Below are 26,896 nucleotides of genomic sequence, written 5' to 3'. Positions count from 1 at the left end.
GCATGTTTTACGTGGCTGCTTGGGTTTCTAGCAAGAACGTTTCTTACCTACGCAAAAGCCACAACGGTGATATGCCAATTGCTATTTACCCTTCATAAGGATCCTTTTCATTGAATCTGATCCAACTAAAGTGGGAGAGATAGACACCCGCTAGCCACCTTATGCATCAAGTGCATGTCAGTCGGTGGAACCTGTCTCACGTAAGAGTACGTGTAAGGTCGGTCCGGGCCGCTTCATCCCACAATGCCGCCGAATCAAGATAAGACTAGTAACGGCAAGCAAATTGAACAAATCATCGCCCACAACTACTTTGTGTTCTACTCGTGCATAGAATCTACGCATAAACCTGGCTCATGATGCCACTGTTGGGGAACGTAGCAGAAATTCAAAATTTTCCTACGTGTCACCAAGATCAATCTAGGAGATGCTAGCAATGAGAGGGGAGGAGTGCATCTACATACCCTTGTAGATCGCGAGCGGAAGCGTTCAAGAGAACGGGGTTGATGGAGTCGTACTCGTCGTGATCCAAATCACCGATGATCCTAGCGCCGAACGGACGCACCTCCGCGTTCAACACACGTACGGAGCGGGGACGTCTCCTCCTTCTTGATCCAGCAAGGGGGGAGGAGAAGTTGATGGAGATCCAGCAGCACGACGGCGTGGTGGTGGAAGTAGCGGGATCCCGGCAGGGCTTCGCCAAGCGCAAGCGGGGAGGAAGAGGTGTCACGGGAGGGAGGGAGGCGCCAGGGCTTGGGGTCCTGCTCCCATGCGCCTCCCCACTATATATAGGGGTGGAGGGGGCTGGTTTCTTGCCCTCCAAGTCCATTGGGGCGTTGGCAAAGGTGGGGGAAAGATATCCCATCATTTCCCTTCCCCACCGATTGTTATCCCCCTTTTTTGGGGATCTTGATCTTATCCCTTCGGGATATGATCTTATTCCTTCTAAGGTGGGATCTTGGTGCGCCTTGACCAGGGGTGTGGGGCCTTGCCCCCACTACCCACGTTCATGTGGGTCCCCCCATGCAGGTGGGCCCCACTTCAGAACCTTCTAGAACCTTTCCGGTACAATACCGAAAAATCCCGAACATTTTCCGGTGGCCAAAATAGGACTTCCCATATATAAATCTTTACCTCCGGACCATTCCGGAACTCCTCGTGACGTCCGGGATCTCATCCGGGACTCCGAACGACTTTCGGATTTCCACATACTAATATCTCTACAACCCTAGCGTCACCGAACCTTAAGTGTGTAGACCCTACGGGTTCGGGAGACATGCAGACATGACCGAGACGACTCTCCGGTCAATAACTAACAGCGGGATCTGGATACCCATGTTGGCTCCCACATGTTCCACGATGATCTCATCAGATGAACCACGATGTCGAGGATTCAATCAATCCCGTATACAATTCCCTTTGTCAATCGGTACGTTACTTGCCCGAGATTCGATCGTCGGTATCCCAATACCTTGTTCAATCTCGTTACCGGCAAGTCACTTTACTCATACCGTAATGCATGATCCCGTGATTAAACACTTGGTCACATTGAGCTCATTATTATGATGCATTATCGAGTGGGCCCAGAGATACCTCTCCGTCATACGGAGTGACAAATCCCAGTCTCGATTCGCGTCAACCAACAGACACTTTCGAAGATACCTGTAGTGCACCTTTATAGCCACCCAGTTACGTTGTGACGTTTGGTACACCCAAAGCATTCCTACGGTATCCGGGAGTTGCACAATCTCATGGTCTAAGGAAATGATACTTGACATTAGAAAAGCTCTAGCAAACGAACTACACAATCTTGTGCTATGCTTAGGATTGGGTCTTGTCCATCACATCATTCTCCTAATGATGTGATCCTGTTATCAATGACATCCAATGTCCATGGTCAGGAAACCATAACCATCTATTGATCAACGAGCTAGTCAACTAGAGGCTTACTAGGGATATGTTGTGGTCTATGTATTCACACATGTATTACGGTTTCCAGTTAATACAATTATAGCATGAACAACAGACAATTATCATGAACAAGGAAATACAATAATAACCATTTTATTATTGCCTCTAGGGCATATTTCCAACAGTACTGGTCACCCCTGATGACGATGAAGAGGGCGAGGAGGACGCTGTGCCGATGGTAGCGTCGGTCGCCGTCGAGGGTGGCAAGACAATGCCCATCGACGTCGAGCTCCTTCCCCACCTCCCTGACATAGTGAAGGTGGAAGAAGAGGGCGTGGCTCAGGATTAGGTGGCGCAGCTGTCGAAGAGGACGACGGTTAAGAAGAAGACTCCTACGTGTGTGGTGCGCCGCTCACACGGCCTCAAATTTCTGAAGAAGTGAAGATGGGCACAGTTGCTGAAGGAGGAGGAAGCTGCTGGTTATCTTTAGTTAGGTATGCTGTTATATGTTTCAGCATATAAGTTAACAATATTTTGGGTTTGATGTTGGTTAGGTATGCTGGTATATGTAAGCATATAAGTTATGCAATCGGTATGGTTTGGTCGGGTTCTATGTGACTGAAGAACTGAATATCTAGTGCTCACCCTATGTGTCAAGTTCAGTAAAATTTCAGAATATTGATTATGTAGTGTTGCTTTGCTTCAGTGCTGCATCAAAGGTGTAGGTGCTGCTAGATGTTGCTCCTATGTTGCAACAATACAATGAACTGGGCTGCTGCACAAATCAGTAGTGCTGCTAGGTGATGTGCCCATGTGCATCACTTACCAAATATAGAACATGCCAAATGTGCATTGTCTGCCAAATATAGAACATGCCAAATGTGCATCACTTACCAAATATAGATCATGATGGCCACATGTTATTTCTGTTGCAATATCTGTTACACTGTGCCCATAAACTGAATAGCACATAATTCATCAGCATTTCATCATGTCAATAATAATGGTGTCAATAGCTTTATGAACAATCTACTTGCTAACTATAACAACAATCATAATGGCAAGCAGGCCAAGATACAGTAGACCTCCAAATCCTAAAATCCTATCCCTATAGAGCAATATTTCCTTCTGCATCTTAACCATTGCCCTCTTTTCTTTCTCATTCCTTTTAATTTCAGCTTCATATTCTGTAATCTTAGTCTCCAGTTTCTTGTTCTTCATGGCAAGATACTTAATGACTGACTTTGCTTTGCTATCCCACTCCTCATCAACCCATTCAACATAATCAGAAGTGATAGCATCCTAAATAAATCATTAGCAATTCAAGTCAATTTATAACTGAACTTGTCACTACAGGCGGTAAACACTGAACTTTTTTGCAGCTTGACCGCAATAGCAGTACTACTTTGAAGATCATGCTCAGTAGACTAACCTCAAACCCAAATCCCAAGAATGCGCTGCCAAAATTGTCTGCATCTATGCAGACAGGGCCACAAGGAGTTTCCTGATGACCACATAGATGGAGCTTGTGAGGGCCAGAGGTCATGAATTGTCGCTGATAATGATGGGATGTAAAGAACAACGGTAAAGAACTTACCTTTTTGCCACCAAAGTGTAGCACCGACGAAACCCTAGCCGTCGGTTCTCCCGGCCCGCCGCCACCCAGGAAACTGCCGTCCCCTGTTCCACTCGATCCGCCGCCGCCGCCTCCTGTGCCACTTAATCCGCCCCACATGCTTCCAGGACCCAGGGTTCCACCGAAATTGCGGTCGCCATCGCTCTTGTCGCCGCAGCCGCCCGACGCCCAGCTCGCTGCCATGCTTTCGCCATCGAGATTTGGAGGGGAAAATGGAGAGAGAGGGCGGGATTTGGAAAGGGAGCCGAGAAAAGGGGAAGATCGATGTGAACCTGGCAAAATGGGCTGCTGTAGCCCTACCGGCATGATAGGCCGCCTGTCGGGCCCCTGACGTGGTTAGATGGGCCGTGCTTGGCATCATGGTGAGTACAGAAATAAGTTATTTATACATACAATAAAAAAACGACGGGTTTGTCAAACAAAATAGAAAAACATTAAGCCACATAACACGCCATAGAGCCAACGAGCTGACATGACTAATTTTCATCTGTGTAATATTACGTTTTGGCTCCATATATTTACTTAGCTAACGTGACTACTTTCATAATCATGTGATGAGGGGGAATTACCAAGAGATTGTGCCTGATGATGACATGCAGATAGCTCTGGCACAAGGCTAAGCTTGATAGAGTTTTAAAAAAAAGTATAGAATGTAAAAAATTTAATTTGAAACTTAGGAGATCACTTGAAGAGAAAATTAGAATGCAAATACTATTAATGTGAAAAATAACATTATAAAAATTTGGAGAACGAGAAAAATATTCAGCAAGAACAATTGATAAGTGAAGCAAACAATTTATTGGTACGACCGAATTGTTTTGTACGAGCGAATTGTCTGACAGACACATACACATGTATGTGTCACAATATTCGAGATGCCCTGTTTATTACATAAAAATGATAGAAACCCTAAGATAATCATGCCGTCGAAACCTTCGTCCGGACTAAATCCAAACCACTAAAACTTGAATGTTGCATGCCGCATAAATTCTTCAGGCACGCCTTTTCTTTGCGATTTCGCGAATTTTGTTCTTCACACACTCCATCGAGTTCGAAGGTGACATAATCAACTCGGCGATGAAACGTCTTTTCCTAGCATCAACGCTGGCCTGCAAAAATCGACATAAAGGTTACATGAACCGAAGTTGCAACACGAACATACTAGCTAGTCTACAAACGTAAATAACAGCATACCTGTGTAAAATCGCGGGTCATTCGGTCCCCGTCCCAATGTCCTAGACATTCTATGACAAAAAGGCCACAAGAGTTCCTGGTATATATGCAAACATTAGCGGTGGGCAATACGATATGTGTGTTGTTGTTTGAATATGCATGATGTACTATTAACTCACCCATCCTCTTGCTGGGGCATGTCATACTCATTGATAGGCCACTTACTTACGTCCGGATATTTCCCTGGTGTAATAAGATTTGCCTGACGCATATCGTGTGCTATAGCCATTCGCTATAAAGAGGATAGTGTTAAAGAACAATCATAAACAATATGTAAGACCAATGGTACAAATGTTGGTTACATTACCAGTGCTTTAACAGTCCTCTCAGTCAGGTCCAGAGGATAGAGCGAATCGAGAACTTGGAATTCTTGCTTGATCATGTGCATTACCACGGTCATTGAGTGGGTATTGTCGATATTCAACGCGATATACGTCTACAGTGCAAAAAACCATTATGGATCAAAAGAAATACTTGATGAAATATCCTGTAGTGATGAATTACAAACATAACGTACCTTATCACGCATAGTATACTCTTTCGTGACTCTATTAACTGCTCCAGCTTTGGACAGAGCACTATCCATGTTGCAGCTCGACGGCAATGGATCGTCTCGTGCGATAGCACGATCTACAAGGAATTTGGACCTCCACGCTGGACAGAGATAACCATCATCACCAACACGCAGCTCCAAATGTCCCATATAAGCATCAATAACCTTCATAGAATATCAGGGCATTACATGTTGATAGTTGAGACATAGATTATTGAGCATTTTAAAAACAGGACATGCAAGTAGTACTTACATCGTCCGACATCCATCTATGAGCTAGTACCGGTCGAATCCTTTCGGAAGTCAGAGATATGCCACGCCCTTCACTGTAGTAAATGTTTTTGCCCTTATTCTTCTCGGTGCTAGCAGCTAACTCAACAAATGAAACAGCTGCATCAATTATTTCCGGCGTCAACTCATCTGCCACAACCTCCAGCACTTTATTGTCAGAAAACAGAGCTGCATGAAATAATATGAACGTAAACAATGGTGATCATATGCATTGGTAGTAAATAAAAAATAAGAAAGTTAGTTACGATACCTCTACTAGCAGTAGTAGTACCGGAGGGTTTCTGACCACGACTGGTGCGCCTGCCGGGCTTGTCAAGTGCGTACGGGGATTCAAATTTCTTGGGAATGGTCCGCTTCCGCTTACCAGACATAACTTCCTCATCCTTATCGATTGTTGCACCCTTTTTTCCATTCGCCTTAGCCATGAACTTGCTGACAGAAGATGGACAAATGTCTATGTCCGATGAAGGTGCTAGAGTAGAAGTACCAACCACCCAAGGGTTTTCCGGTGTTGCCCCACATTCATCATTACGCTTAACAGGTGAAGCTTCCTTGTGTCCATTCATGTTCGGTGGGGTTTTCTTTTTGGCAAACTAAATCGTGTGAACATTTCAGCACATAAAAAAATTAAACGAGAAAATTATAGACAGAAAGATAAATACATAGTACCTCAGGTACGGTTTTATGGTTGGGAACCACTTCATCAGGCTGCGTCATGTCAATGACCGGCTCTCCATCACTGTCTATGTCTTCCTTGTACACGAATTCCTTCTTTTCATATGGACCATTCTAGAACGAATCCACTTCGTCCGCATCATTCTCCGCGGATGGCACGACAGCAGCCGGCTTGTACATGACGCCTGCTTTATTCAACTTCTCCAGCAATCTCTGCAATAGAAATATAAAGTTAGTAATGCCTGCATGGTTTTTAAAACAGTAAACATACTGTAAACAATAAAGTTAGGGTGTGACACCTCAGCAACTAGAACAGGGATTTTCCTCATCTGGGTGTGTATCAAGTCCATAAACCGCTTCATTAGAAGCTCCATCACCTCATCCGTGTTTGGGGCTGTCTTCGCCTTCTTTGCGGTTCCATTCGCGGGCTTAGTTTTTGGCTTCTGTGCAGGCGCATTATTTGGGATGTTGGGCTCCTGCGCCCTATATTCTTGGGTTATATTGTTTTCAATCTGCTTGCGATATTGAAGTACATGTGATGAATTGAAAGTAAATATTATTTACTTACAAAACATTTAAGAAAGACAGAACACAATGACTTACCTTGACTTTACCATGGTCGCGCCCATTGTCAGAGTCAAACCGATCTCTCCTAGTGGCTGCACCTTCGGTCCAATTCCTTGTCAGAGGTTGTATGGACAAGTTGGGATTGAAAGCGCAATCACCTTCCAGAGGTTGCACCTTCTCCCAGTACAAGTACTGCAAAAAAATAAGATATAGAGTTAGTACAATACATCACATAAAATTGCAATGATATAATAATTTACATTATGCAATAGGTCTCATATGTGTACATGCAAGAGAGCCAAATTGCCTTTCGGCCATTGGCGGAGGTGGCAATCGAGGAGAACACGGAGGGTGAACGCATTCCAGTTAATCTTTGAAATACGTTTCACATCATCGACCAAAGCGTAGTACTGTTTAGGCACAATCTTGCTCGACATGGGAGCAATAATTGTTCCTAGCAGGACAAGGACTAATTTCCGAAGGAAATCATCATCGGTGGATTTATTTTTAATTATGTCCCCTATGAGATCATCTATCACTATGTTTCCTGTTATCTTACCGAGAAACTGGGGCGGCACCCGCTCCTTAATGTCCTCGCCTTCTTCAATCAGAATGTCCGAAGCGGACAGTCCTTGGTTCTCCAGGTTTAAGATGCACTCGACGTCGACCGCACCGAGAGTCACCTCCCCAACCTGCTATTGTATAATGAATCTGGCCGTGCAGGCCTCAAAATTCTCAACCATATACCTAATCAGTAGGGTACGCATTTTAATAGATGGTATCTGAAGCATGCTGCGCAGTGTTGTATCGTCGACTCTTGCGCGTTGACCGCTCGATAGAAGATTAACAAGCTTGCACCATTTTTCTACGGCACATACAATTTCTCCATTCAGCTCGTCCATCTTGTTGAAACAAAATATAATACTTCGTGACATAAGCGAACACTAATGCAAAAATAACAATAGACATGCAAATATATAAAACATTCTGACAGTAGCTAGCACTAATGCAAAAATAACACTAATGCAAATATTAAACTAGCACCATGTATACCGCAACATGCAGCCAGGTGTGTGCTGATATGAGGCTATAGAAAAATAACTACAATTGGTAATTGAATTTACTTGCATCTGATCAAGTTCTTTGAGTATCAGATAAATTATATAATCAATTAATTTAATATGGTAAAATGTTAGAAATTCGTCCGGTTGTCTTATTAACACGGTGAAAAATTGATCAGCTGTAAATAACTACAGTCTATAACAATGGTACCTATTTGAGGTTCATCAACATCTAATGCATAACTCTTTAATGTTCTATGTGCACAAGAATATAATTGGATCATGTGACAAAATATAATTGGATCATGTGACAAAAAATCTATTGCATCATGCTTCTCGGGGAACAACATCTTATTCTACCATGCTATGAAAGAACCAAAGATTGAGTTCATCTACGCCATCTGGTAAGAACGCATCTAGTGGAGTTGATACTATTTGAAAAATGTGCTAAACCTACCTCCATGAAAGCAATGACACGGAGGAACTAGCTTGCTATGAAGACGGTAAGGAGGACAACTTACTTGATCGGTCGATGAAGTTGAAAGAAGTCGGCGATGCGGTGTCGAGGTAGTTCGTCGAGAGCGGCCACCACGTGCGGACGACCTTGATCTTCTCAGGGTTTTTCTGGCGTGTGGGATGCGGCGGAAGGAGCTGTCGACGACTCGCCGGCAGGAGTCGATCTAGTCGACGACATGTGCGAGCAGGTGGAGATTATATACGAGGTCGACTCCTAGGTCGTCGTAACTTCCCTGAGACGAATCGCGGGATCTATATTTTCCTCGGTTGAAGCGAGGCTGAACGTGCTCCTCAATCGTAGGAATAAGGAAAATATGGATTAGCACGATCCTGGAATTGTGTAACAGAACGGCAACTACTCCCGTGATCGACGTGCATGTGATCGACGTGCATGGAAAGCGCACCGTTGTGGGCCCTGCAACATGGATCCGAGAGCTATTTGCGGTCTGGGCCGTCCCACCAACCTACATCCGTAACCATATAATGTTTGTTTCAGTTGCTCAAAATAAATATCATTGTTTCTTCCCTCAAAAATCAATATATAATCTTTGTTTTCACCTATTAGTTATTGTATACTTGTATATGTTTAACAATATTTATAGTATCTCTCTCATATCTGCATTATAAATTCAAATGTAATGTTTCTCTTTCCTTTTTTGGTTTTCCTGTTATTTTATGTTTTCTCCGTCTTATTCCTAATTGTTTTTTCATGTTTCATATTTCCATATCATTTCTTCTCATAGTTTTCAATTTCAAATATGTATGATTAAATGTTGTCCTATTTATGACTTCCTAATTGGTGGGACCGACATCGAAAACCACTTTCTGACCTGCCCTCCGGCAGTCCAGAATGATCGTGCTTATACATGGTGCATATGGAGGCATGCATGAGATGAACCCAACTTTTGGGACCATGTGGGCATGGCCAATGTGGTCCCGCAGGCAAGGTCTGCACGAATTCGGACACAAAACACATGTTGCATCACGTCCGGGCAGTGTTCAAGGGTTTTTTTCGCCGAAAAAACCCTACAAAATGCATCGAGTCTCGGAAATGAACGATACTTGTCAAGCATGCTTGCCATGGTCGTCCTAGGGTCTGCATAAAGTTTGGGATCAATTGGTGGGACCGGGAAGCAAAACCTCTTTCAGACTTGCCCTCCGACAGACCCGAATGGTCCTGTCTGTACATGGGGCATGTGGAGCCTTGCATGGGATGACTCCTACTTTTGGGACCATGTGGGCATGACCAATGTGGTCCCCCAAGCAAGTTGTGCAGAATTCGGACACAAAAGGCACGTTGCGTCACGTCGGGGCAGTGTTCTACAGTTTTGTCACCGGAAAAACCCTAGAAAATGCAACGAGTGTCGGAAATGAACGATACTCGCCATGCATGTGGAGGCATGCATGAGATGACCCCAACTTTTGGGACCATGTGGGCATGGCCAATGTGGTTTCCCAGGCAAGGTGTGCATGAATTCGGACACAATACGCACGTTGCGTCACGTCGGGGCACTATTCTAGGGTTTTATCGCTGCAAAACCCCTACAAAATGCATCGAGTGTCGGAAATGAACGATACTCGCCATGCATGCTTGCCATGGTCATCGTAGGGTGTGCATAAAGTTTGGTCTCAATTGGTGAGACCGAGAAGAAAACATGCTTCTAGTACATGGTGCATGTGGAGGCATGCATGCGATTGTCCCCAACTAGATTTGATTTAATAATATTTCAAGTATCAAACAGAAAAGAAAATTTATAATTAGGAAGGACAACATATTATCTTACATTTAAAAAATAAATCAAATGTAAAAAAGATAAGATCTATTAGAATGAAGAAGTGAAATAAAAGATAACATATTATCTTACATTTTGAAAATATTTCAAATATAAAGAAGAGAACAAATATTAGAATGAAGAAGTGAAATAAAACAGAATATTTTATCTTACAAACTAAAAATATTTCTAATATAATAAAGATAAGAAATATTAGAATTAAGAATTGAAATAAAACACACCATTTTAGTTTATATTTCGTAAATATTATCAATATAAAAAAGAGAACGAACAAATGAAATAGAACACAACAGAATTTGGCATATTTTTTTAATTTTAGTAAACACTGTTAGAAATAATATAGAAAAAAGAGATTTGATTTTAAATATTAGAAATTAAAAAAGAAAAGAAATTTTGGAGTTAAGAAGTTATTTTAGCGCGCGGGTAAGGCTACCTTGGGCCAGCCCGCCCGAATTGGGCCCAAGGCAGAGCCGCGCAGGGCACAGCGCCAAGCACAGCCGTGGGGTGGTGGGAGTTTAGTCCCACCTCGCCAAGCGAGAGAGCGCCGCACCGGTTTATATACCCGGCTGCGACTCCCCTCTCAAGCTCCTACCATATGCAGGCAGTACATTGCCTAGTTCTCATCCCATCTGCCCCGTGGGGCCTATTTGCAGCAGAGATATTCTGCACCACGGGTCTGATCCTGGCCCATGAACGGCTGGGTTCCTAGTCGTATGCAGGCCGCGGTGCATTTTTTCGACCACCTCCAAATCACCTCAATTTGTGCACACATGATCTCTTGGACAAACAAAAGCTAGGTTTCCAAGCTTTTATATTTTTTGAATTTTTTATTAATTTATAATGCCCTCTAGACTGACTGGTCAAAACATCGGTCTACACCTCAAGGGGCATTGTAAAATTTTCTTTTTCAAATTTTATTTGAAATTTCTAATGCCCTCTTATATTTGCTTATAATGCCCTCTTATATTTTCTTTGAAATTTATAATGCCCTCTTATATTTTCTTTGAAATTTATAATTCCCTCTTATATTTTCTTTGTATTTTTTTGAATTTTTTTAAATTTATAATGCCCTCTTATATTTGTTTATTTTTTAATGCCCTCTTATATTTGTTTATTTTTCTAATGCCCTCTTATTTTTTTGATTTTTTTTATTTATAAAGCTAGGTTTCCAAGATGGCTAGGCTGGCCCATGCTTTTCCTTTTGTTTATTTTTTTCCTTTTCCTTTTGTTTACATAAAAATTACCTGACCACTCAAAAAATAACATAAAAATTACATGACCCCTCAAATAATAACATACCAAAAATTCATAAGGTATTTTTATCAAACACATCTTTTTGAATATTTATATTTTATTTTCTTATAAATAAGTGACATTTTCATAATTCTAATAAGTAGGGTAATATAACTTTATTAAAAAAATAAAGTACATCTTATTTCAAATTCCTTTTTTTGCATACATTATTTTTAACTAGTATTACATTACTCTTCTAAATTTACATTTTAATTCCTTCACACTTTGATGATGGAATATTTGCTTTGTTATTGCAACATATGTTCAAATGATGGAACATTTGGTCTTTTTGCTTATTCGAATTATGCATTGATGGAATGTGTGAGGATGAACAATTAACAGTAAGTTTACTAAACCCCATGTACTATAATTCATGACAGCCAATTTGGAACATTGCCAGATTCAATATTTGGTACGATTGGCACATGGGCACAGCATGTTGCACTTGCCCACAGCATAGACAAGTGTTGCAGCATGTCTGAAGCAACACTGAAGCGCCATTTGTGATCATTGCACCATCGAAACAACAACTAAACATGAAGGAAGCATTCACCACCAATAAAGTTAAGGCCACACAAATATAGATAGCATTCTAGGTTACCACCACAGTTACCAGCCAGTTCACAACAGATCCAGTTCAGACACACAATACATTACATTACTAGAGCTAGTTTCCCACCAGTTCAGACCCAGATGCAGCTTTCCAAAAGTAAAACATCATCAAATATACTGATGATGAGTACGGCTTCCAGCTTCTGATGATTAGCATGATGTAGGACTAGATGTCAGGGTTTCTCAGGACCTTCAGGAGGGCAGAATGCTGAGCCCTGGTCTTGTAGTCATCACCGGAGATAGATGTAGCCCGACAATGTTCCATCAGATGCTCCAATAACCCAGACCTGGGCTTGGGCCTGCTGCAGTAGGGGCAGCGGAACTTGTCCGTCCTCCAGTTGTGGTACATACCAGATCCTTGGGCCCTGATCTTCAACACCACCTTCTCTTCAAAGGACTCGACGTTCCCCTCGACCACATCATCTCCAGATTCATACTGCACACATTAATGACTGACATTAATACATTATGCATTCAAATACTATAAACACGTAAGACTAACTCAATGCACAAATAACATTTCAACTAGGTCTTACCTCGTACGGCTCATCATCATCACTGTCATATGGGTAGAACCCAGTCTTGTCCCACTTCCTCTTGTTGCCCACAAGATCCTCCTCCTCCTGCTATATTGTCAAACAAGCACATCAATTACAATGAATTGAATTGCAGTTCAAAGAATGTCATTACGAACAAAATTGTGAATGTGAACCACATTGGTATGTTGCAAGTGACCAATATTGTCAATATATTTTCCAATGCAAAATAATTTAAAATGAAACCTACAGATAAACAAATAAAGCTACCTAAACAATTTGTTTTTGCATAATGATGGAAAGCTCCAATCTATATTGAAAAAGTGCACTGGTTACACATGGTATGTACATTTCAACAACTAATTGATAGACTATATATTAAGCTATCTACATATTAAACCGTAGGGTTATCAACATACAAGTTCATTGATATGTACATAAAAATAAATGCTTTCCTTATAAATACAGAATCTAAGCAATCAATTAACAGACAAATGCTTTCCTTCATAAATGCTAATGAAAATCCAAGCTGGATTCTTGACATTCCCTGGATTAACTCAACACTTTTCTTTTGAGGGACTCCCCCCCACACGCTACTTAATGGAAACATATAGTATAGTTTGTTGCTAGGATCCTGCCTTGGAATGTTTACTTCATAGTTATACAATGGTGACATCCCAGCTGCATTTTTTTGTAATTCATCATAAGTATTTGCACAAGAGGAAAATCTCTGGCCAGGTTAATTTTATGAGGCTGGACAATAGGCCTGCCTACAACATTTGGTTTATAAAATTTTGTACAAGAACAATATTTCAAGGCCATGTTACTGTTTTTGAGGCCACCCTTCTGCAATTGTACAGTGAGTTATCTCTTAGCCCCCTAAATATAAAATTACATCCATTGCTACTAATTACAGAAGCCAACTACAAATTTTAATATGCACAAATTACTATTTTTGGGATATTGCAGCAAAGTTCCTACACATATTAACATAATGCAGTAGTTAATTAGGTACTACTTCAACTATAAATGCATACATCTCCAACAAACATCTAAAATTTCATTACTTACCTAAACAACAACAAATTATACTATAGATGAATCTTGTATCATCTAAATCAATTCATTGGCACATCAAAATTAATGCATTCCAAATCAAATATGTTTCCATCCAGTATCATTGAACCATAGATCAAATCAAATAATCATATATGTCTGCATCAATGAACTAGAGATCTAATAATCATATATGGTCTATCTGACCTTAAATTCCTCCTTAAATAAGGTGTTCAACCTCATACTAATTAAAATCTAACAAGCAAAAATTCCACTACTAATCTAATAAGCATCTGAAAAAAACCATCCCTCAATCCGGCTACTTCTAACCTAATCTAATAATCATATGTGGTCCACCATTCTTGCACGAATCAAATACAGAAAAACACTAATGCAGAGAAAACCCTACATCCAACAAGTCCAACCAAAGAAACTTCTGGCCACAAACCCTACAATCTAAAAAACACCAACTAAAAGTGATAAGCAGATACCTTCTGCTCCACCTGCTCCTCGCCGGAGCCGGCCTCCACCTTCTCCACCTCGCGCGCCTCGCCAGGGCCCGCCTCCACCTTCTGCGCCTCGCCAGAGATCGCCAGAGCGGGCACATCTGGCTGGACTGTGCCGCTGCAGCCCGCCCCCACCTTCTCCAGATCTGCAGCGGGGGGAGCACCGCGCTGGACGCCGGCACGTCCCCTCATAAAGGTGCCCGCAGCGACCTGTCGCGCCTGCTCCACCAGATCTGCGCCCCAAGCGGGGCGCTCGCCTCCTGCGTCTGCCATGGCGATGGAGAGGATGCGGTTGGGGAGAGGGAGACGAGGAGATTGGAGAGGAGAGGGAGTGGGGAGTGGAGAGAGGGAGAGGATGCGGCGGGGGGAAATGGTGGGCGATGCGGCCGGAGGTGGTTGCCGTCCACATTTATATGATGAGACAGTTTTGGCAACTACCCGTGACACGTGCTGCCCCACGCTCATGCGGCTGCACGCGTGAACGAAACGTCGTCATATACAAATACGTATACGGCCGGGCATACAATCTAACCGGGCCCGTACGGGCCTCCCAGGGCTCCTCGACGGCTATACGCGGGGGCAACAAAGACGATTGTGCCCCTCGTTATGAACCTTTTTGGTTCATCCTGGCCGTCGATGTGTTTTTTCACCTCGCGTTCAGCCCAGGAGGAGCACCGGAGCAGAAACGGCGGAGAGCTCGTCGCCATTGGCGGTGGCAGCCAGAGCAACGAACAGGAGCAGCCCAAGTGCAACCCAAGAATGCCCCCTATCGCTCCCTCGGCATCGTCAAGGATGGTGAGGACGTGACTGCTGCAGCCCTTGATGCCTTCGCGGAGCGCTTCAAAGCGCACCTGTCATCGGAGGTGATCACGGCCATGAGGGGGCTTTTTAAGCTGGCCGACGCGAATGCGCATGCTGTGGAGGAGGCCCTCCTGTCGCATGGTGGGGGTGGCGCGCTGGACCTGGAGAGGGCCGATGAGGAGGCCGAGCTCCAGCAGGCTGCAACCTAAGCAGTTTTGCTCAAAACTGGGGTTGATCTTGTTAAATGTTAGTACAACCAAATGCATGTCCTGGGGTGTCTATGTACTGGGTCCAAGGTATCTCTAGAGTAGAAGTTTGTGTGCGTGCTGGCTACATGCCTAGTTTCAAGTCTGTGGAGTTGCTGTTGCATCTCAGGGAGTCTGCTATTGTAACTGGGTGCAAGCAGTCTGTTGCTGCTCCTGCCATTATGCCAATCGCTATTGTGGTCGTCCCAGCTCATGATACGTGCATATGCTCCAGGGATCTCATGTTTAATCATGTTAGCTCAACCGATCAACTTCTTGAGCTGGAATGTTAGGGGCCTTAACTGCCCGGATAGGCGGTCCACAGTTAACGCAACCATTGCTTCCTCGTCCTGCCATGTGGTATGTCTCCAGGAGACGAAGCTTGACAATATCGACCAGTTCACGGCCGCGTTTTTGGGGGGCCATAGGTTATGCAGCTTTGCGCAACGCCCGGCAAATGGCACGAGGGGAGGCATCCTCCTGCTTTGGGATGATCTCTTGCTGGAGATGTCCAACATCACCTTTACAACCTATTGCCTCTCAGCCATGGTTCGTGTCAGGGATTCGGGCGTGCGATTTAAGATCACAACCGTCTACGGCCCGACCGACCCTTCGCTCAAAGATGCGTTCTTTGCCGAGCTCATTAGCCAGAAGCCGCCTGTTGGGGTCGCTTGGATCGCCTCCGGGGATTTCAACCAGATTTATCGGGCAAGGGATAAAAACAAGCGGAACGTTAACACCAGTCGAATCAACCGGTTCCGTGCAACTCTCACTAGTTGTGAGCTTAAAGAAATCCACCTCCAGAATAGGAGGTTCACCTGGAGCAACGAGAGGGCAAACCCAACCCTGAGCAAGCTTGACTCCTTCTTTTGCAATGCGGACTGGGACACCACCTTCAACGACCACGTGCTCCATGCACTTTCTTCATCCCTATCCGACCATTGCCCGCTCCTGCTCGCCGATGATAAGGGTCCTAGGAGGCCTAAGACTTTCAAATTTGAGAACTTTTGGACTTCTATGCCCGGCTTCAGTGAGGTGGTCCAAAAGGCCTGGGTCGAGCCCGTTGAGCACACCGAGCCACACATTATCCTTTTCCACAAGCTAAAGAAAACGGCGATGCGCCTCTCACAGTGGAGTAGGGGTCTCTTCTCTAAAGCTAAGGTCCATCTCCATGCCGCCCTCTTGGTGATCCTACGCCTCGACATTGCTCAGGAGAGAAGGCTGCTCTCCCCCGAGGAGCTCGACCTTCGGGCTAGGCTCAAGAGAAGGGTCATAAGCCTGGCTGTGCTCGAGAAAGCACGCAAGAAGCAATGTGCCAGAATTGCAAACATCAAAGAAGGTGATGCCAACACAAAGTTCTTTCATCGCCGGGTTAATGCGCGAAGGAGGAAAAACCACATTCACCGTATCATGAATGATCAAGGGTGGGTGACCGAGCACAACGCCAAGGAAAAAATAATTCACGACCATTTCTCGCATATAATGAAAAGGGGAAGTGCAAGCACAAAGGACTTCAATTGGGAGGAACTTAACCCGGAGTCGCATGACCTACAGGAGCTTGACTCTCCCTTCTCCGAGGAGGAGGTCATCGAGGCAATAAATAGCATGCCTAGCGACAAGGCGCCTGGGCCGGATGGCTTCACCGGCCTCTTCTTCAAGAAGTGTTGGGGCATCATCAAGCACGACCTCATGAGGGTGATTCAATGCTTTGACTCCCTCCACACAACAAATCTTACTGGCTCAATTCTGCGAATGTTGTGCTGCTTCCCAAGAAGGATGGGGCGGAGAGCATCGTTGATTATAGGACCATCAGTCTCATTCATGGAATCGCCAAGATCATTGCAAAAGTGCTCTCCATAAGGCTTGGACCGCATATGTCCACCCTCGTCTCCAACGCTCAAAGTGCTTTCATCAAAACACGGAGCATCCACGACAACTTCATGTATGTTCGAAACCTCGCGCGGCGCCTTCACAAGAGCAAGACCCCCTCCCTGCTATTCAAGTTGGACATTCGCAAGGCCTTTGACTCTGTCAAATGGGAGTATTTGCTTGACCTCCTTCGGAGACGAGGTTTCCCAAGCAAATTTCGAGAGTGGATTGCGGCACTCCTATGTTCCTCATCTTCGAGGATCCTCTTGAATGGAGTACCTGGTGCTCCCATCAAGCACGGCCAGGGGCTACGCCAAGGGGACCCCGTCTCTCCACTCTTGTTTGTCATAGCTATTGACCCCCTACAGCGTATCCTCGACATAGCGACAAAAAAGGGGCTGCTTCATAAGCTCCGAGGGAGAGGTGTCATGGTGCGTACCTCCCTCTATGCGGACGACGCAGCCGTGTTTGTAGCTCCGATTAAAAGTGATGTGGACAACCTTGCGACTATTCTGAGAGGCTTTGGGGATGTCACCGGTCTGTGCACCAATTTCCATAAGAGCTCGATGGTTCCGATTCGGTGCGGTAACCTTGACTTGGGGCAAATCACCCAAGGGCTGCCGGCTGTTAGGGCCTCCTTCCCACTACGATATTTGGGCCTACCACTCTCTGTGTGGAAGCTAAAGATCGTTGACTTGCAATACCTTGTGGACAAGGTGGCAAGCAGATTGACAACATATGAGGGCCAGAACATCACCACCATTGGGCGCGCGGATCTTGTCAAGTCGGTGCTCGCTTCCCAAGTGATCTACTTCATCACGCCGCTTGTCATACAGCCCACCATCCTCCAAAACATCGACAAGTTTGAGAGGGCCTTCCTGTGGTCTGGGTCAGATAAGACAACCGGGGCAAAATGCAAGATCAATTGGGACATTGTTTGTCGGCCGCTTGCTTATGGTGGGCTTGGGGTCCTAAACACCAATAAGTTCGCGCGGGCCTTGAGACTGCGATGGCCTTGGTATGAATGGAAGGAGCCAACAAAATTGTGGGTTGGGAGAGGTAACCCGTGTGATGAGGAAGATCTTAACTTCTTCTATGCTAGCACCACAATCAAGGTCGGGAATGGGGCGAAGACACCCTTCTGGGAATCCCCTTGGCTTCTTGGGCGCAAGCCCAAGGACATTGCTCCTCTCATCTACGAGTCTTCATCGCGGAAACATTGGAAGGTACGGGAGGCCCTCAAGGAAAACGCGTGGATCCTCAAAATCAGGCCACCTGCGGTTGTTTCCACCGAACATGTAGCACAATTCTTCACCCTTTGGATGCTTCTGCATGAGGTGCATCTTGATGAGCTTGCTGAGGACGACATAGTATGGAAACACGCGGACTCTGGGCATTACTCTGCGGCCTCTGCTTACCGGGCACAATTTGAGGGTTTGGTCCTCTCCCCCATGGACCAAATGGTTTGGAAGCCTTGGGCCCCACCGAAGGTCAAGTTCTTTGCTTGGCTCGCACTGCGAGATAGAATTTGGACCGCCGATAGACTGGCTAAGCGGGGTTGGCCAAATTGTGGCCCTTGCCCCTTGTGCAGGGGAGTGCAAGAATGTGGAACACATCTATTCTTCAGATGCCGCTTCACGTTGAGGCTTTGGCATTTGGTTATTCAGAAATTTCTCATACACGACATGGACACGTCGGCGTGGAGCTCCTTCGACTCAGTCAAGACATGGTGGGCGAGCATGAGCGTCGTGGGCACCACCAACCGAAAAGCGAAGGCCTCGATCACCATGCTTGTGTCGTGGGTCATTTGGAATGAGAGAAACGCAAGAGTGTTCCAGCATAAGAGCAAGCCTCCGCCAACTCTACTCAACACCATCATCGACGATGCAAACCTTTGGATCACCGCCGGGGCAAAGAAGTTAGGGTCTTTTCTATTGCGAGAATAATTGTCATGCTGTATTTTGGGGTGTGTGTTGTAACAAAATCTCCTCTCCTTATTTAATATATGAGGCAAATCTTTTGCCTCCGTTTCAAGAAAAAAAAAGAATGCCCCCGGAGGACGCCATGCGTATTGACTGGTGCGTGTTGATTAGAAGGATCAAGCAGGCAGGGAAGAGTGAGATGCTTAGCTTATGAATTAGCTAAGTTGCAGTACACGAGTGTGTGGAACATGAATGGAAGCACGTACTTATATATAGTTCGATTAGTGCTGCCTTCTCCCTGCACGTGTAAAGCTGCATGCTTTTAGGCGGGTGCGCATGTGCGACGCTCTGCAATATTGGCAAATTAATTTGACAAATTTGACCTATAGACAAAATCAAATCACATAATGAATTATCCGTGAAACTATTTCACGTGGCTGACCCGTGGCGCATAGCTCTCAGGCGCTGCACCAATGCAACGCCTGGGAGCTAGGTGCTGCACTAGTGCAACGCCTAGGAGCTAGGCGCTGCACTGTATAGGGCGCCTAGCTCTCAGGCGCTGCACACAGACTTAGTAATTTTCTGATCATACGGGTGCGACGCTGGCCGTGTAGCGCCTATCTGTGAGGCGTTGCACAATGTAGTGTGGCGCATTCGTGTCGGGCGTCACACAAAAAGTCAGCCGCGTGAAATAGTTTCACGAAAAGTTCATTCCGTGATTTGATTTCGTCTATAGGTCAAATTTATCAAATTTGCGGCAATATTGGCCGGAAGGCTGCAGCCTCGTGCTTCTTGGCCGGAAGGCTGACGAGATCAGGAGCGGACCGAAGAAGAGAAAACAAAAGCGCAGGGAATTGACAGGCTAACTAATGCACGAACCTAGCTTTTTTTTTTTTTTTTTTTTTTACCCTGGAACCTAGCTTGAATTGCACAAAATTAAGGATGTGTCGACATGGTTGCTTGCTTGGATGGTGCAATTCTCCAGGCCGAGAATCTTAATTGATCCGTTGAATTGCAAACACAAAGGGTGTTAGAGAACGGGCTGGCACAAAGCGTTGAATTGCAAACATGCATGTTGTCCACTTGGGCTGTTTGCCTAGTTCAAAAGATGAGCAGTCGACTTTTGCACGGTCTGAGAAAACACGGTCTAAACACACGCTTTCTGGTTGTATGCACACCTTTCAGTCGGCCTTATATAATTGAAATTTTTAGGAAGGAATTTGCAAAACCTACTGTTGTCTATCTCTTTGCTCCGATTCAAAATTGAAGTTCAACTCCAGAAACATTGTACACGTACATCCCATATTTGTTAAGTACTCCCTCCATCCCGTTTTTTCTTGTCGCGAAGGGAGAACTACGGTAGTACAAATCACGTATACAAATGGGGACAACAAAAACGAAACAAAGGGAGTATTTTGTTTGACTTCTTCACATTCCATTTTATTTCTAGTTCATGCTTTCGTATGCAAGCATGACTCTCAACATTAGCGCGTTGAGTGCAATGACTAGGAGCAGATTCATGCACTTAATTAACCATGTTGATGTGTATGTCATCGTTGATGGCCCTGCTAATAAGAATGATCTTTAAAAGCTCTGGTTGACTATTGTATTATGATGAAGAAAAGAATGCATGACCCACGACCAACTTCTCTTCACTTTTGGGGTGTGTGTGTGTGTGTGTGAGAGAGAGAGAGAGAGAGAGAGAGAGAGAGAGAGAGAGAGAGAGAGAGAGAGAGAGAGAGAGAGCTTCTGCCGGCTACCACTCCCACACCGGCGATCTCCCCCTCCCCCGCACGCCCAGACGCACCATGTGTCCGATCAGCCGTGTGGCCCTTTTGGGCTCGCCCGACCTCTTCAGACTCATTCCTCCACCCCGTCGCTTGGGATCCATTACCGCTTCCTCAGATATGCGCTAGTGTGGGTGGGGGCGAAGTGCTTCTGGCCCTAGTCCAGCTGCGGCACCATCGTTGGCGAAGGTTGGTGAAGAAATATCCACCGTCCTATTTTACGGAGTTACGAATATCCATATAGGGAGATAAAACAGCAATGGGAGGCAGAAAACTGTTGTCGAAACTGAGATCCAATCTCGGGGAAGGTGCTCTCCACCATAGCCATGAAAAATAGAGGGGAAACAACTATCCATGCCGGGGAGAAGGCCAAGGAAGAAAAAGAAGGAGGGGCCTCTCCCCCTTTCCTCCAGCGGTGCCTGAATGACGACGGAGACATCTACGCCATCTCCGTCAGCATCACCAACAATTGTTTCTTTGTAATCCTCTCATGGTGATGTGTGTAGACTCCTTTCGGGCTGAGGGTTTGTAAGTAATAGCTATGTGTCATCTCTTTTTCTCTCTTGTTCATATGAAGCCAAACATGATTGTGATATTTCCAAGTGCATAAATATAAGAGAAAAGTATAAGAGAAAACCAGACAGAGTGCACCCCGAACTCTCGAAACCGGTCATTTTTCGTCCCTGCGACTGAGTCAACCCGGTTTTGACCACGTGTGAACAGTACATCCGATGAACAGTAAATTCAAAAAAAATAGCAAAAACAATCTGAAATTTTATGACATCGAAGATACTCAGGTGCGCCACGTGCGTGCAAATTTTCGTCATGCTTGGAAGTTCAAGGAGCTCGCAGCAAAAAAAAAGTAAATCTACTCTGAAGTAAACAGTAAATTCAAAAAATAAGCAAAAAAATCTATCGAAGATGCTCGGGTGTGCAAGGTGCGTACATATTTTCTCAAATAACATCCGAGAAGGTCGTGCCAATAAAAACAAAATATCGTACGTGGCGCTTCGGGTGGTTTCCAAACCCTCGGATCTTATTTTACCACGAAAATTTGTATGCACCTTGCCCACCCGAGCATCTTCGATGCCAAAAAATTTCAAAAAAATTTGACTTGTTTTCTTTTTTTAATTACTGTTCACTTCAGAGTAGATTTATTTTTGTTTTTTTGCTGCGAGCTCCTCGAACTTCCAAACATGATAAAAATTTGCATGCATGTGGCCTACCTGAGTATCTTCGATGTCAAAAAAATTCAGATTTTTTTTGGCTATTTTTCCGAATTTACTGTTCATCGGACGTACTGTTCACACGTGGTCAAAACTGGGTTGACTCAGTCGCAGGGACGAAAAATGACCGGTTTCGAGATTTCGGGGTGCACTCTATTCGGTTTTAGAGTTGAGGGACGAAAACTAAACTCAGCGAAGAGTTGAGGGATGAAAAATACATTTTTCTCTAAACATAACAATAAAATGCAAGCTCATTATATAACAATCGAACATGAGATCATTATATATTTCCCGTTCAAACAAACTTTACAAACACCATTTATTACACAGGCACACATGTATGGGAACATTTGTGTCGAACATTTGTTGAGACGACATTGTATGGGCAAAAGAATTAAAAATTGAACACGTACTAGTACTGTTACAATTTGTACATTTAACTGAATCCAATATGATCAGGCCGGGTTGCATGATGCACTTGGGATCAAGCAATCAATAGTTGTTTGCCATGGAGCACTTGAGCCTCACCTCCACGGGCATTCCCTGGGGCGGAGGCACGTTTCCCATCTTCACCATGGCCTTGGCGAAGTCCCTCGCGAAGGCCTCACCTTCGGCGCTGTACATCTCCACGAGACTGTCTTGCAGGCCTCCACCGCCGTAGAGAGTCTGGTCCGAGGAAAGGAGACCGCGCCGCGCGATAAGGTTCTTGTAGTAAGCGTTGTCGAACCTCATCGGCGTCTGCACGTCAAACGGCGCCTTACCAGAAGGACCTTGGCACGTCTGCTGCGTGGTCTGTGCGAAGTATGGGTCGATCTCCTCATCGCGGTCGGTGCCGTAGACGCGGTCCCTGTAAGTATCGCAGCTGGCCATCCCGACAGTGTGGGCACCGGAGAGCGCGGTCATGTCACGAGCGTCAAGGTTGAGCTTTGAAAACATTTTGATGAGCTCGCCGAGGTCGTCGTGCGGGCTGGGGAGGCCGTTCTTGGTGGATACCAGGTCGGCGGCGAAGCGCGAGTCCTTGCGGCCGAGGGGCACGCTCCAGGTGGGACCTCCGAGCAGGGCGACGGCGTCGCGGGACGCGAGGGCGATGACGTCGGCGCAGGAGACGGTGGCCGGGCAGTCGTGCTCCAGCGCGGACTTGATGTCGTCGATGACGGTGTAGCCGGTGAGGGAGACGTTCGGTTCCACATCCTTCTCGCCGGGGGAGAAGGGAGTTGCGTCCAGGAGAACAGAAGCATCACATCCCTGTCACGCCATATGTGAATCGTAGTATTTAGCAAATGGAACCATATATAGTACTCCTAGGTAAGAATATATGTAGAAGTGGTATAGAGATGCGTATATACGTTGATGAAGCAGTCGTGGAAGAAGAGACGGAGGACGGCGGGCGCCATCCTCGGCTGGGCGGCGACGCTGCTCGCCATCACTGACCGCACGACGCGCTGCACGTTGGGGCACGTCTTCTCGTAGTAACCCGGGGAGAGGTCGTCGCCATTAGCGGTGGCAGCGAGAGCAACCAAGAGGAGCAGCGCAAGTGCAACCCAAGAAGGGACGCTGGAGGACGCCATGCCTGTAGGCTGAGTGGCTGACTGATGATGAGAGCGATCGCTGCACGGTGCAGAAGAATCAAGCAAGGAGAGAGTGAGATGCTTATGGCTTACTATCGGCTAGTTGCAGTGGATCATCGAGTGGGAAGCATAGGCTTATATAGAGTTCGGTTTGTGCTGCTGTCTTCCTTCACGCGCGTGCGAATGTGCGAACGCTCTGCTCGACTGACAAGGTCTCTGGTCTGTCTGCCGCCTCGTGCATCTTGGCCGGAACCTTGACGAGGTCACGGCAGGAAGAAGAGAAAACAAAAGCGCAGGGAATTGACAGGCTAACTAATACACGCACCTAGCTTGCATTACATAAAATTATGGATGTAATCCCGTCGACACGGTTGCTTGCTTGGATGGTGCAATTGTCCACGGCGAGAATCCAATCGTTTCGCTGGAACCAAAGGGTGTTAGCACAAACCGTTGAAATGCTGTAGAAACACAAAGATGCATGTTGTCCACTTGGGCTGTTTGGCTAGTTCAAAAGGCGAGTAGTACGACTTAGCAGACGATTTTGGCACGGTTCGAGAAAACATCCTTCAAACACACCACGCTGGAACTGGAAACCTGGTATGTATATATGCACACCTTACAGACAGCCAGCCTTATATATAAGTATATTTGAATTATTTATGAAATATATCAAGAACCTAAGAATTTGCTCTTTGCACACGAACACGTCACAGTGCTGCGCGCCCCGGCTCCAGCAAGATACACAGCACACGTCGCCGGGGGAGCCTTGCTGGAACGTGGTACATAAGACATGCCGGCGAGGTCTCTTCAAGACCCAAAACTCCACACACCCACGGCGGACCTTGTCAGGACGCACGGTGACTATGGGCTGCCATCGGTCGGCCTTACCGCCCTAAGGCCTCGAGGTTCGCTGTCATCGAATACGAAAAACTACGAAGAACTAGGAAGAATAAAATGATGGAGTAAAGGTAAAAGCTAAAATTGACAGATTGGTCTGACGATTGTATGTTATTCGATGGGCTGTCACCTCCCTCCCTTTGTCCTGAATTTGGGATGAAGGTAATATTTATGAGACGGATAATTTTCCCATACAAATAGGTGACTGATAGCATAAGATTTGGTCCCCCTCCCCCCCCCCCTGCTGCCCCACGCGCTCACCGCAAGTAAATTATGTCGTCGTCCTGGCCGTGGCCATGGCCAACGAGCACCGGTGAGGGCCCGCCCCCTCCGTTGGGGCTGTAACACGACTGCCGGTGGATCCCAGGGCATGGTCACCGTGGATGTAGCTTTTGACGCCTGCCGGTTCCAGCTCGCGGGCACATTGGTTGCAACAATTCTTGCCTCACCGTCATCGTCGAACTAGCACCATCATGTTCGCAACAAAAAATCCGAGCAACAAAAAAATTCGAGCACCATCGTGTTCAGTTGAAGCAAAAAAATTGCCCGGTTCCAACTAGAATTAACAAAGGTTCCAGCAAAAAAAGACACGACATCAAACTCCAACAATGTTCGATTTAGCAAATGAACTAGCCGGCTCCAGCAAAAAAAATTGTTAGTGAACAAAAATCTCAGTGGTCAGTTGAAGCAAAAGGATTGGCCGGTTCCGCCAGAATTTACCAAGGTTACAACAAAAAGACATAGCAGCAAACTCAAACAAAAATCCGATGTAGCAAATGAACTAGCCAGTTCCAGCAAAAAAAAAAGTCACCGGTTTCAGCAAAAAATAAAGTCGTCGGTGAGGGCATGTTCTGGTTGCAACGCCTCCCTGTGTTGGTCGCCGTAGTGCGGCAGCAGGGGTCGGAGGTTGTTGTGGAAAAAAGAAAAACGAGTGGTGGAGAATGGAGTAGGCGACGCAGGCGAAGGGATAAAGTTGCATCCCAAGCGGTGGTGGACCCTCCAGCACGTGGATGCGTGCGAGTGCGGTTGAGGAGGAAAACGTGAGCATCCGATCTGGACGCATCAAACCACGCGTGCGAGGCTGGCCCAAATCTTTGGCCGGCTAACCGGTAGCAAACGTTTCCCTACAAATAAACAAATCATTAAATTGAGGTTTCTGAGAAAAAAAAAGAACCCCTTTGATCTTATCATAACTTTCGGGTCCGAGCTTAGATTTGAGTTGCCCTTAATCTTTTATATCCATTGTAATATTCTAGGGCAATCCAATGGCGGCATCCGACTGTTAATTTGGCTTCATCTTCCAATAGGTTCAAGCCATTGTTTGTGTTCCTTCCCACTTTGTTTCTCTTGCCACGTTTGGGCGTCAACGTTCGCAAAACTAAGTGTTAACTACTTCTTTGATGTGATTCAAAATTGGAGTTCAGTTCCAGAAAATTTGTGCATGTATGCACCATATTTGTTAAGTAGTTTTTTTACTTCATAATTTCTTTATATTCTAGCTCATGCTTTCATATACATGACTCGATGTTAGCGCGTTGAGCGCTATCATTTGGAGAAGATTCACGCACGTAATAATCAAGTTGATGTATATTTTTGTTGATGGCTATAGCAATAATACTATGTATATAGTTATGTGCTGGTTGTATAATGCATGGCAACTAGCTGGGTTGTTGGTACATTTTCCTGCCTAAGTAGTATATTTAAACAGTTGCACGAAACATCACTATCAAACTTCCATAGTTTTACCACAAAAGGCAAGGAAAGTCCAGCATTCCATTTAGAATACATATGCATTTTGTGTGTCTTGGCACTATGGGGGTCAAACTACATATTTACATCTTAATCATCGTCCTAAAGATTAAGCATCGATACAGTCTGGCCACTTTTAAATGTTAAACAGACTTGGCCATAGATACAACCATACAAGTTTGAAGGAAACTGATTAGGATGCACATGTTTTTCCAAGCTTTGGCTCCATTATCATGTATTACTAGATAGGGGGCGCGGCTTGCCGCACGTTGCCCGCCAGACGGCGGGCAACAAAAATTGTTCATCGTTTGAAAAAAAACTATTGATTTCCGTATTAAGTATCTCTGTGAATACATAATTTTAAATCAGATGATGAATGAAGAGACAACTAAATTTATATAGAAACCAACATATCTGCCATTGGCAGACATGATAGCTCTTTTGTATGATCATAACGGAGAAGAGAATGTAGAGAGGATACATATTTTGCATGATCACAACATTCATTCAAAAAAGGGGATAGGAGGGCATGGTTTGCCATGCATTACGTGTGAAAATGATGGGCAGATGGAAGCAAGGAACAAAACTGACATTTG

At 45.2% G+C, this 26,896-nt stretch overlaps 1 protein-coding gene and 1 pseudogene across 1 annotated transcript; both read right to left on the bottom strand.

The window, feature by feature from the left end:
• Nucleotides 1-14,989, bottom strand: part of LOC123168687 (peroxidase P7-like) — a 30,515-nt pseudogene extending 15,526 nt beyond the window's left edge.
• A 7,356-nt stretch (nucleotides 14,990-22,345) lies between these two features.
• LOC123168686 (peroxidase P7) lies at nucleotides 22,346-23,764 on the bottom strand. Its single transcript, XM_044586554.1, has 2 exons — nucleotides 23,433-23,764; nucleotides 22,346-23,331 (listed from the first exon to the last, which is right to left on the bottom strand). Exons 1-2 carry the CDS (start codon nucleotides 23,652-23,654, stop codon nucleotides 22,579-22,581), a joined length of 975 nt encoding a protein of 324 aa, XP_044442489.1. The 5' UTR covers nucleotides 23,655-23,764; the 3' UTR covers nucleotides 22,346-22,578.
• Between the last annotated feature and the right edge of the window lie 3,132 nt (nucleotides 23,765-26,896).

This window comes from Triticum aestivum, chromosome 7D (assembly GCF_018294505.1).
Source record: "Triticum aestivum cultivar Chinese Spring chromosome 7D, IWGSC CS RefSeq v2.1, whole genome shotgun sequence".
NCBI lineage: Eukaryota > Viridiplantae > Streptophyta > Magnoliopsida > Poales > Poaceae > Triticum > Triticum aestivum.
The sequence above is the reverse complement of the archived record's forward strand: the minus strand, read 5'-3'. Positions and strand labels throughout refer to the sequence as shown.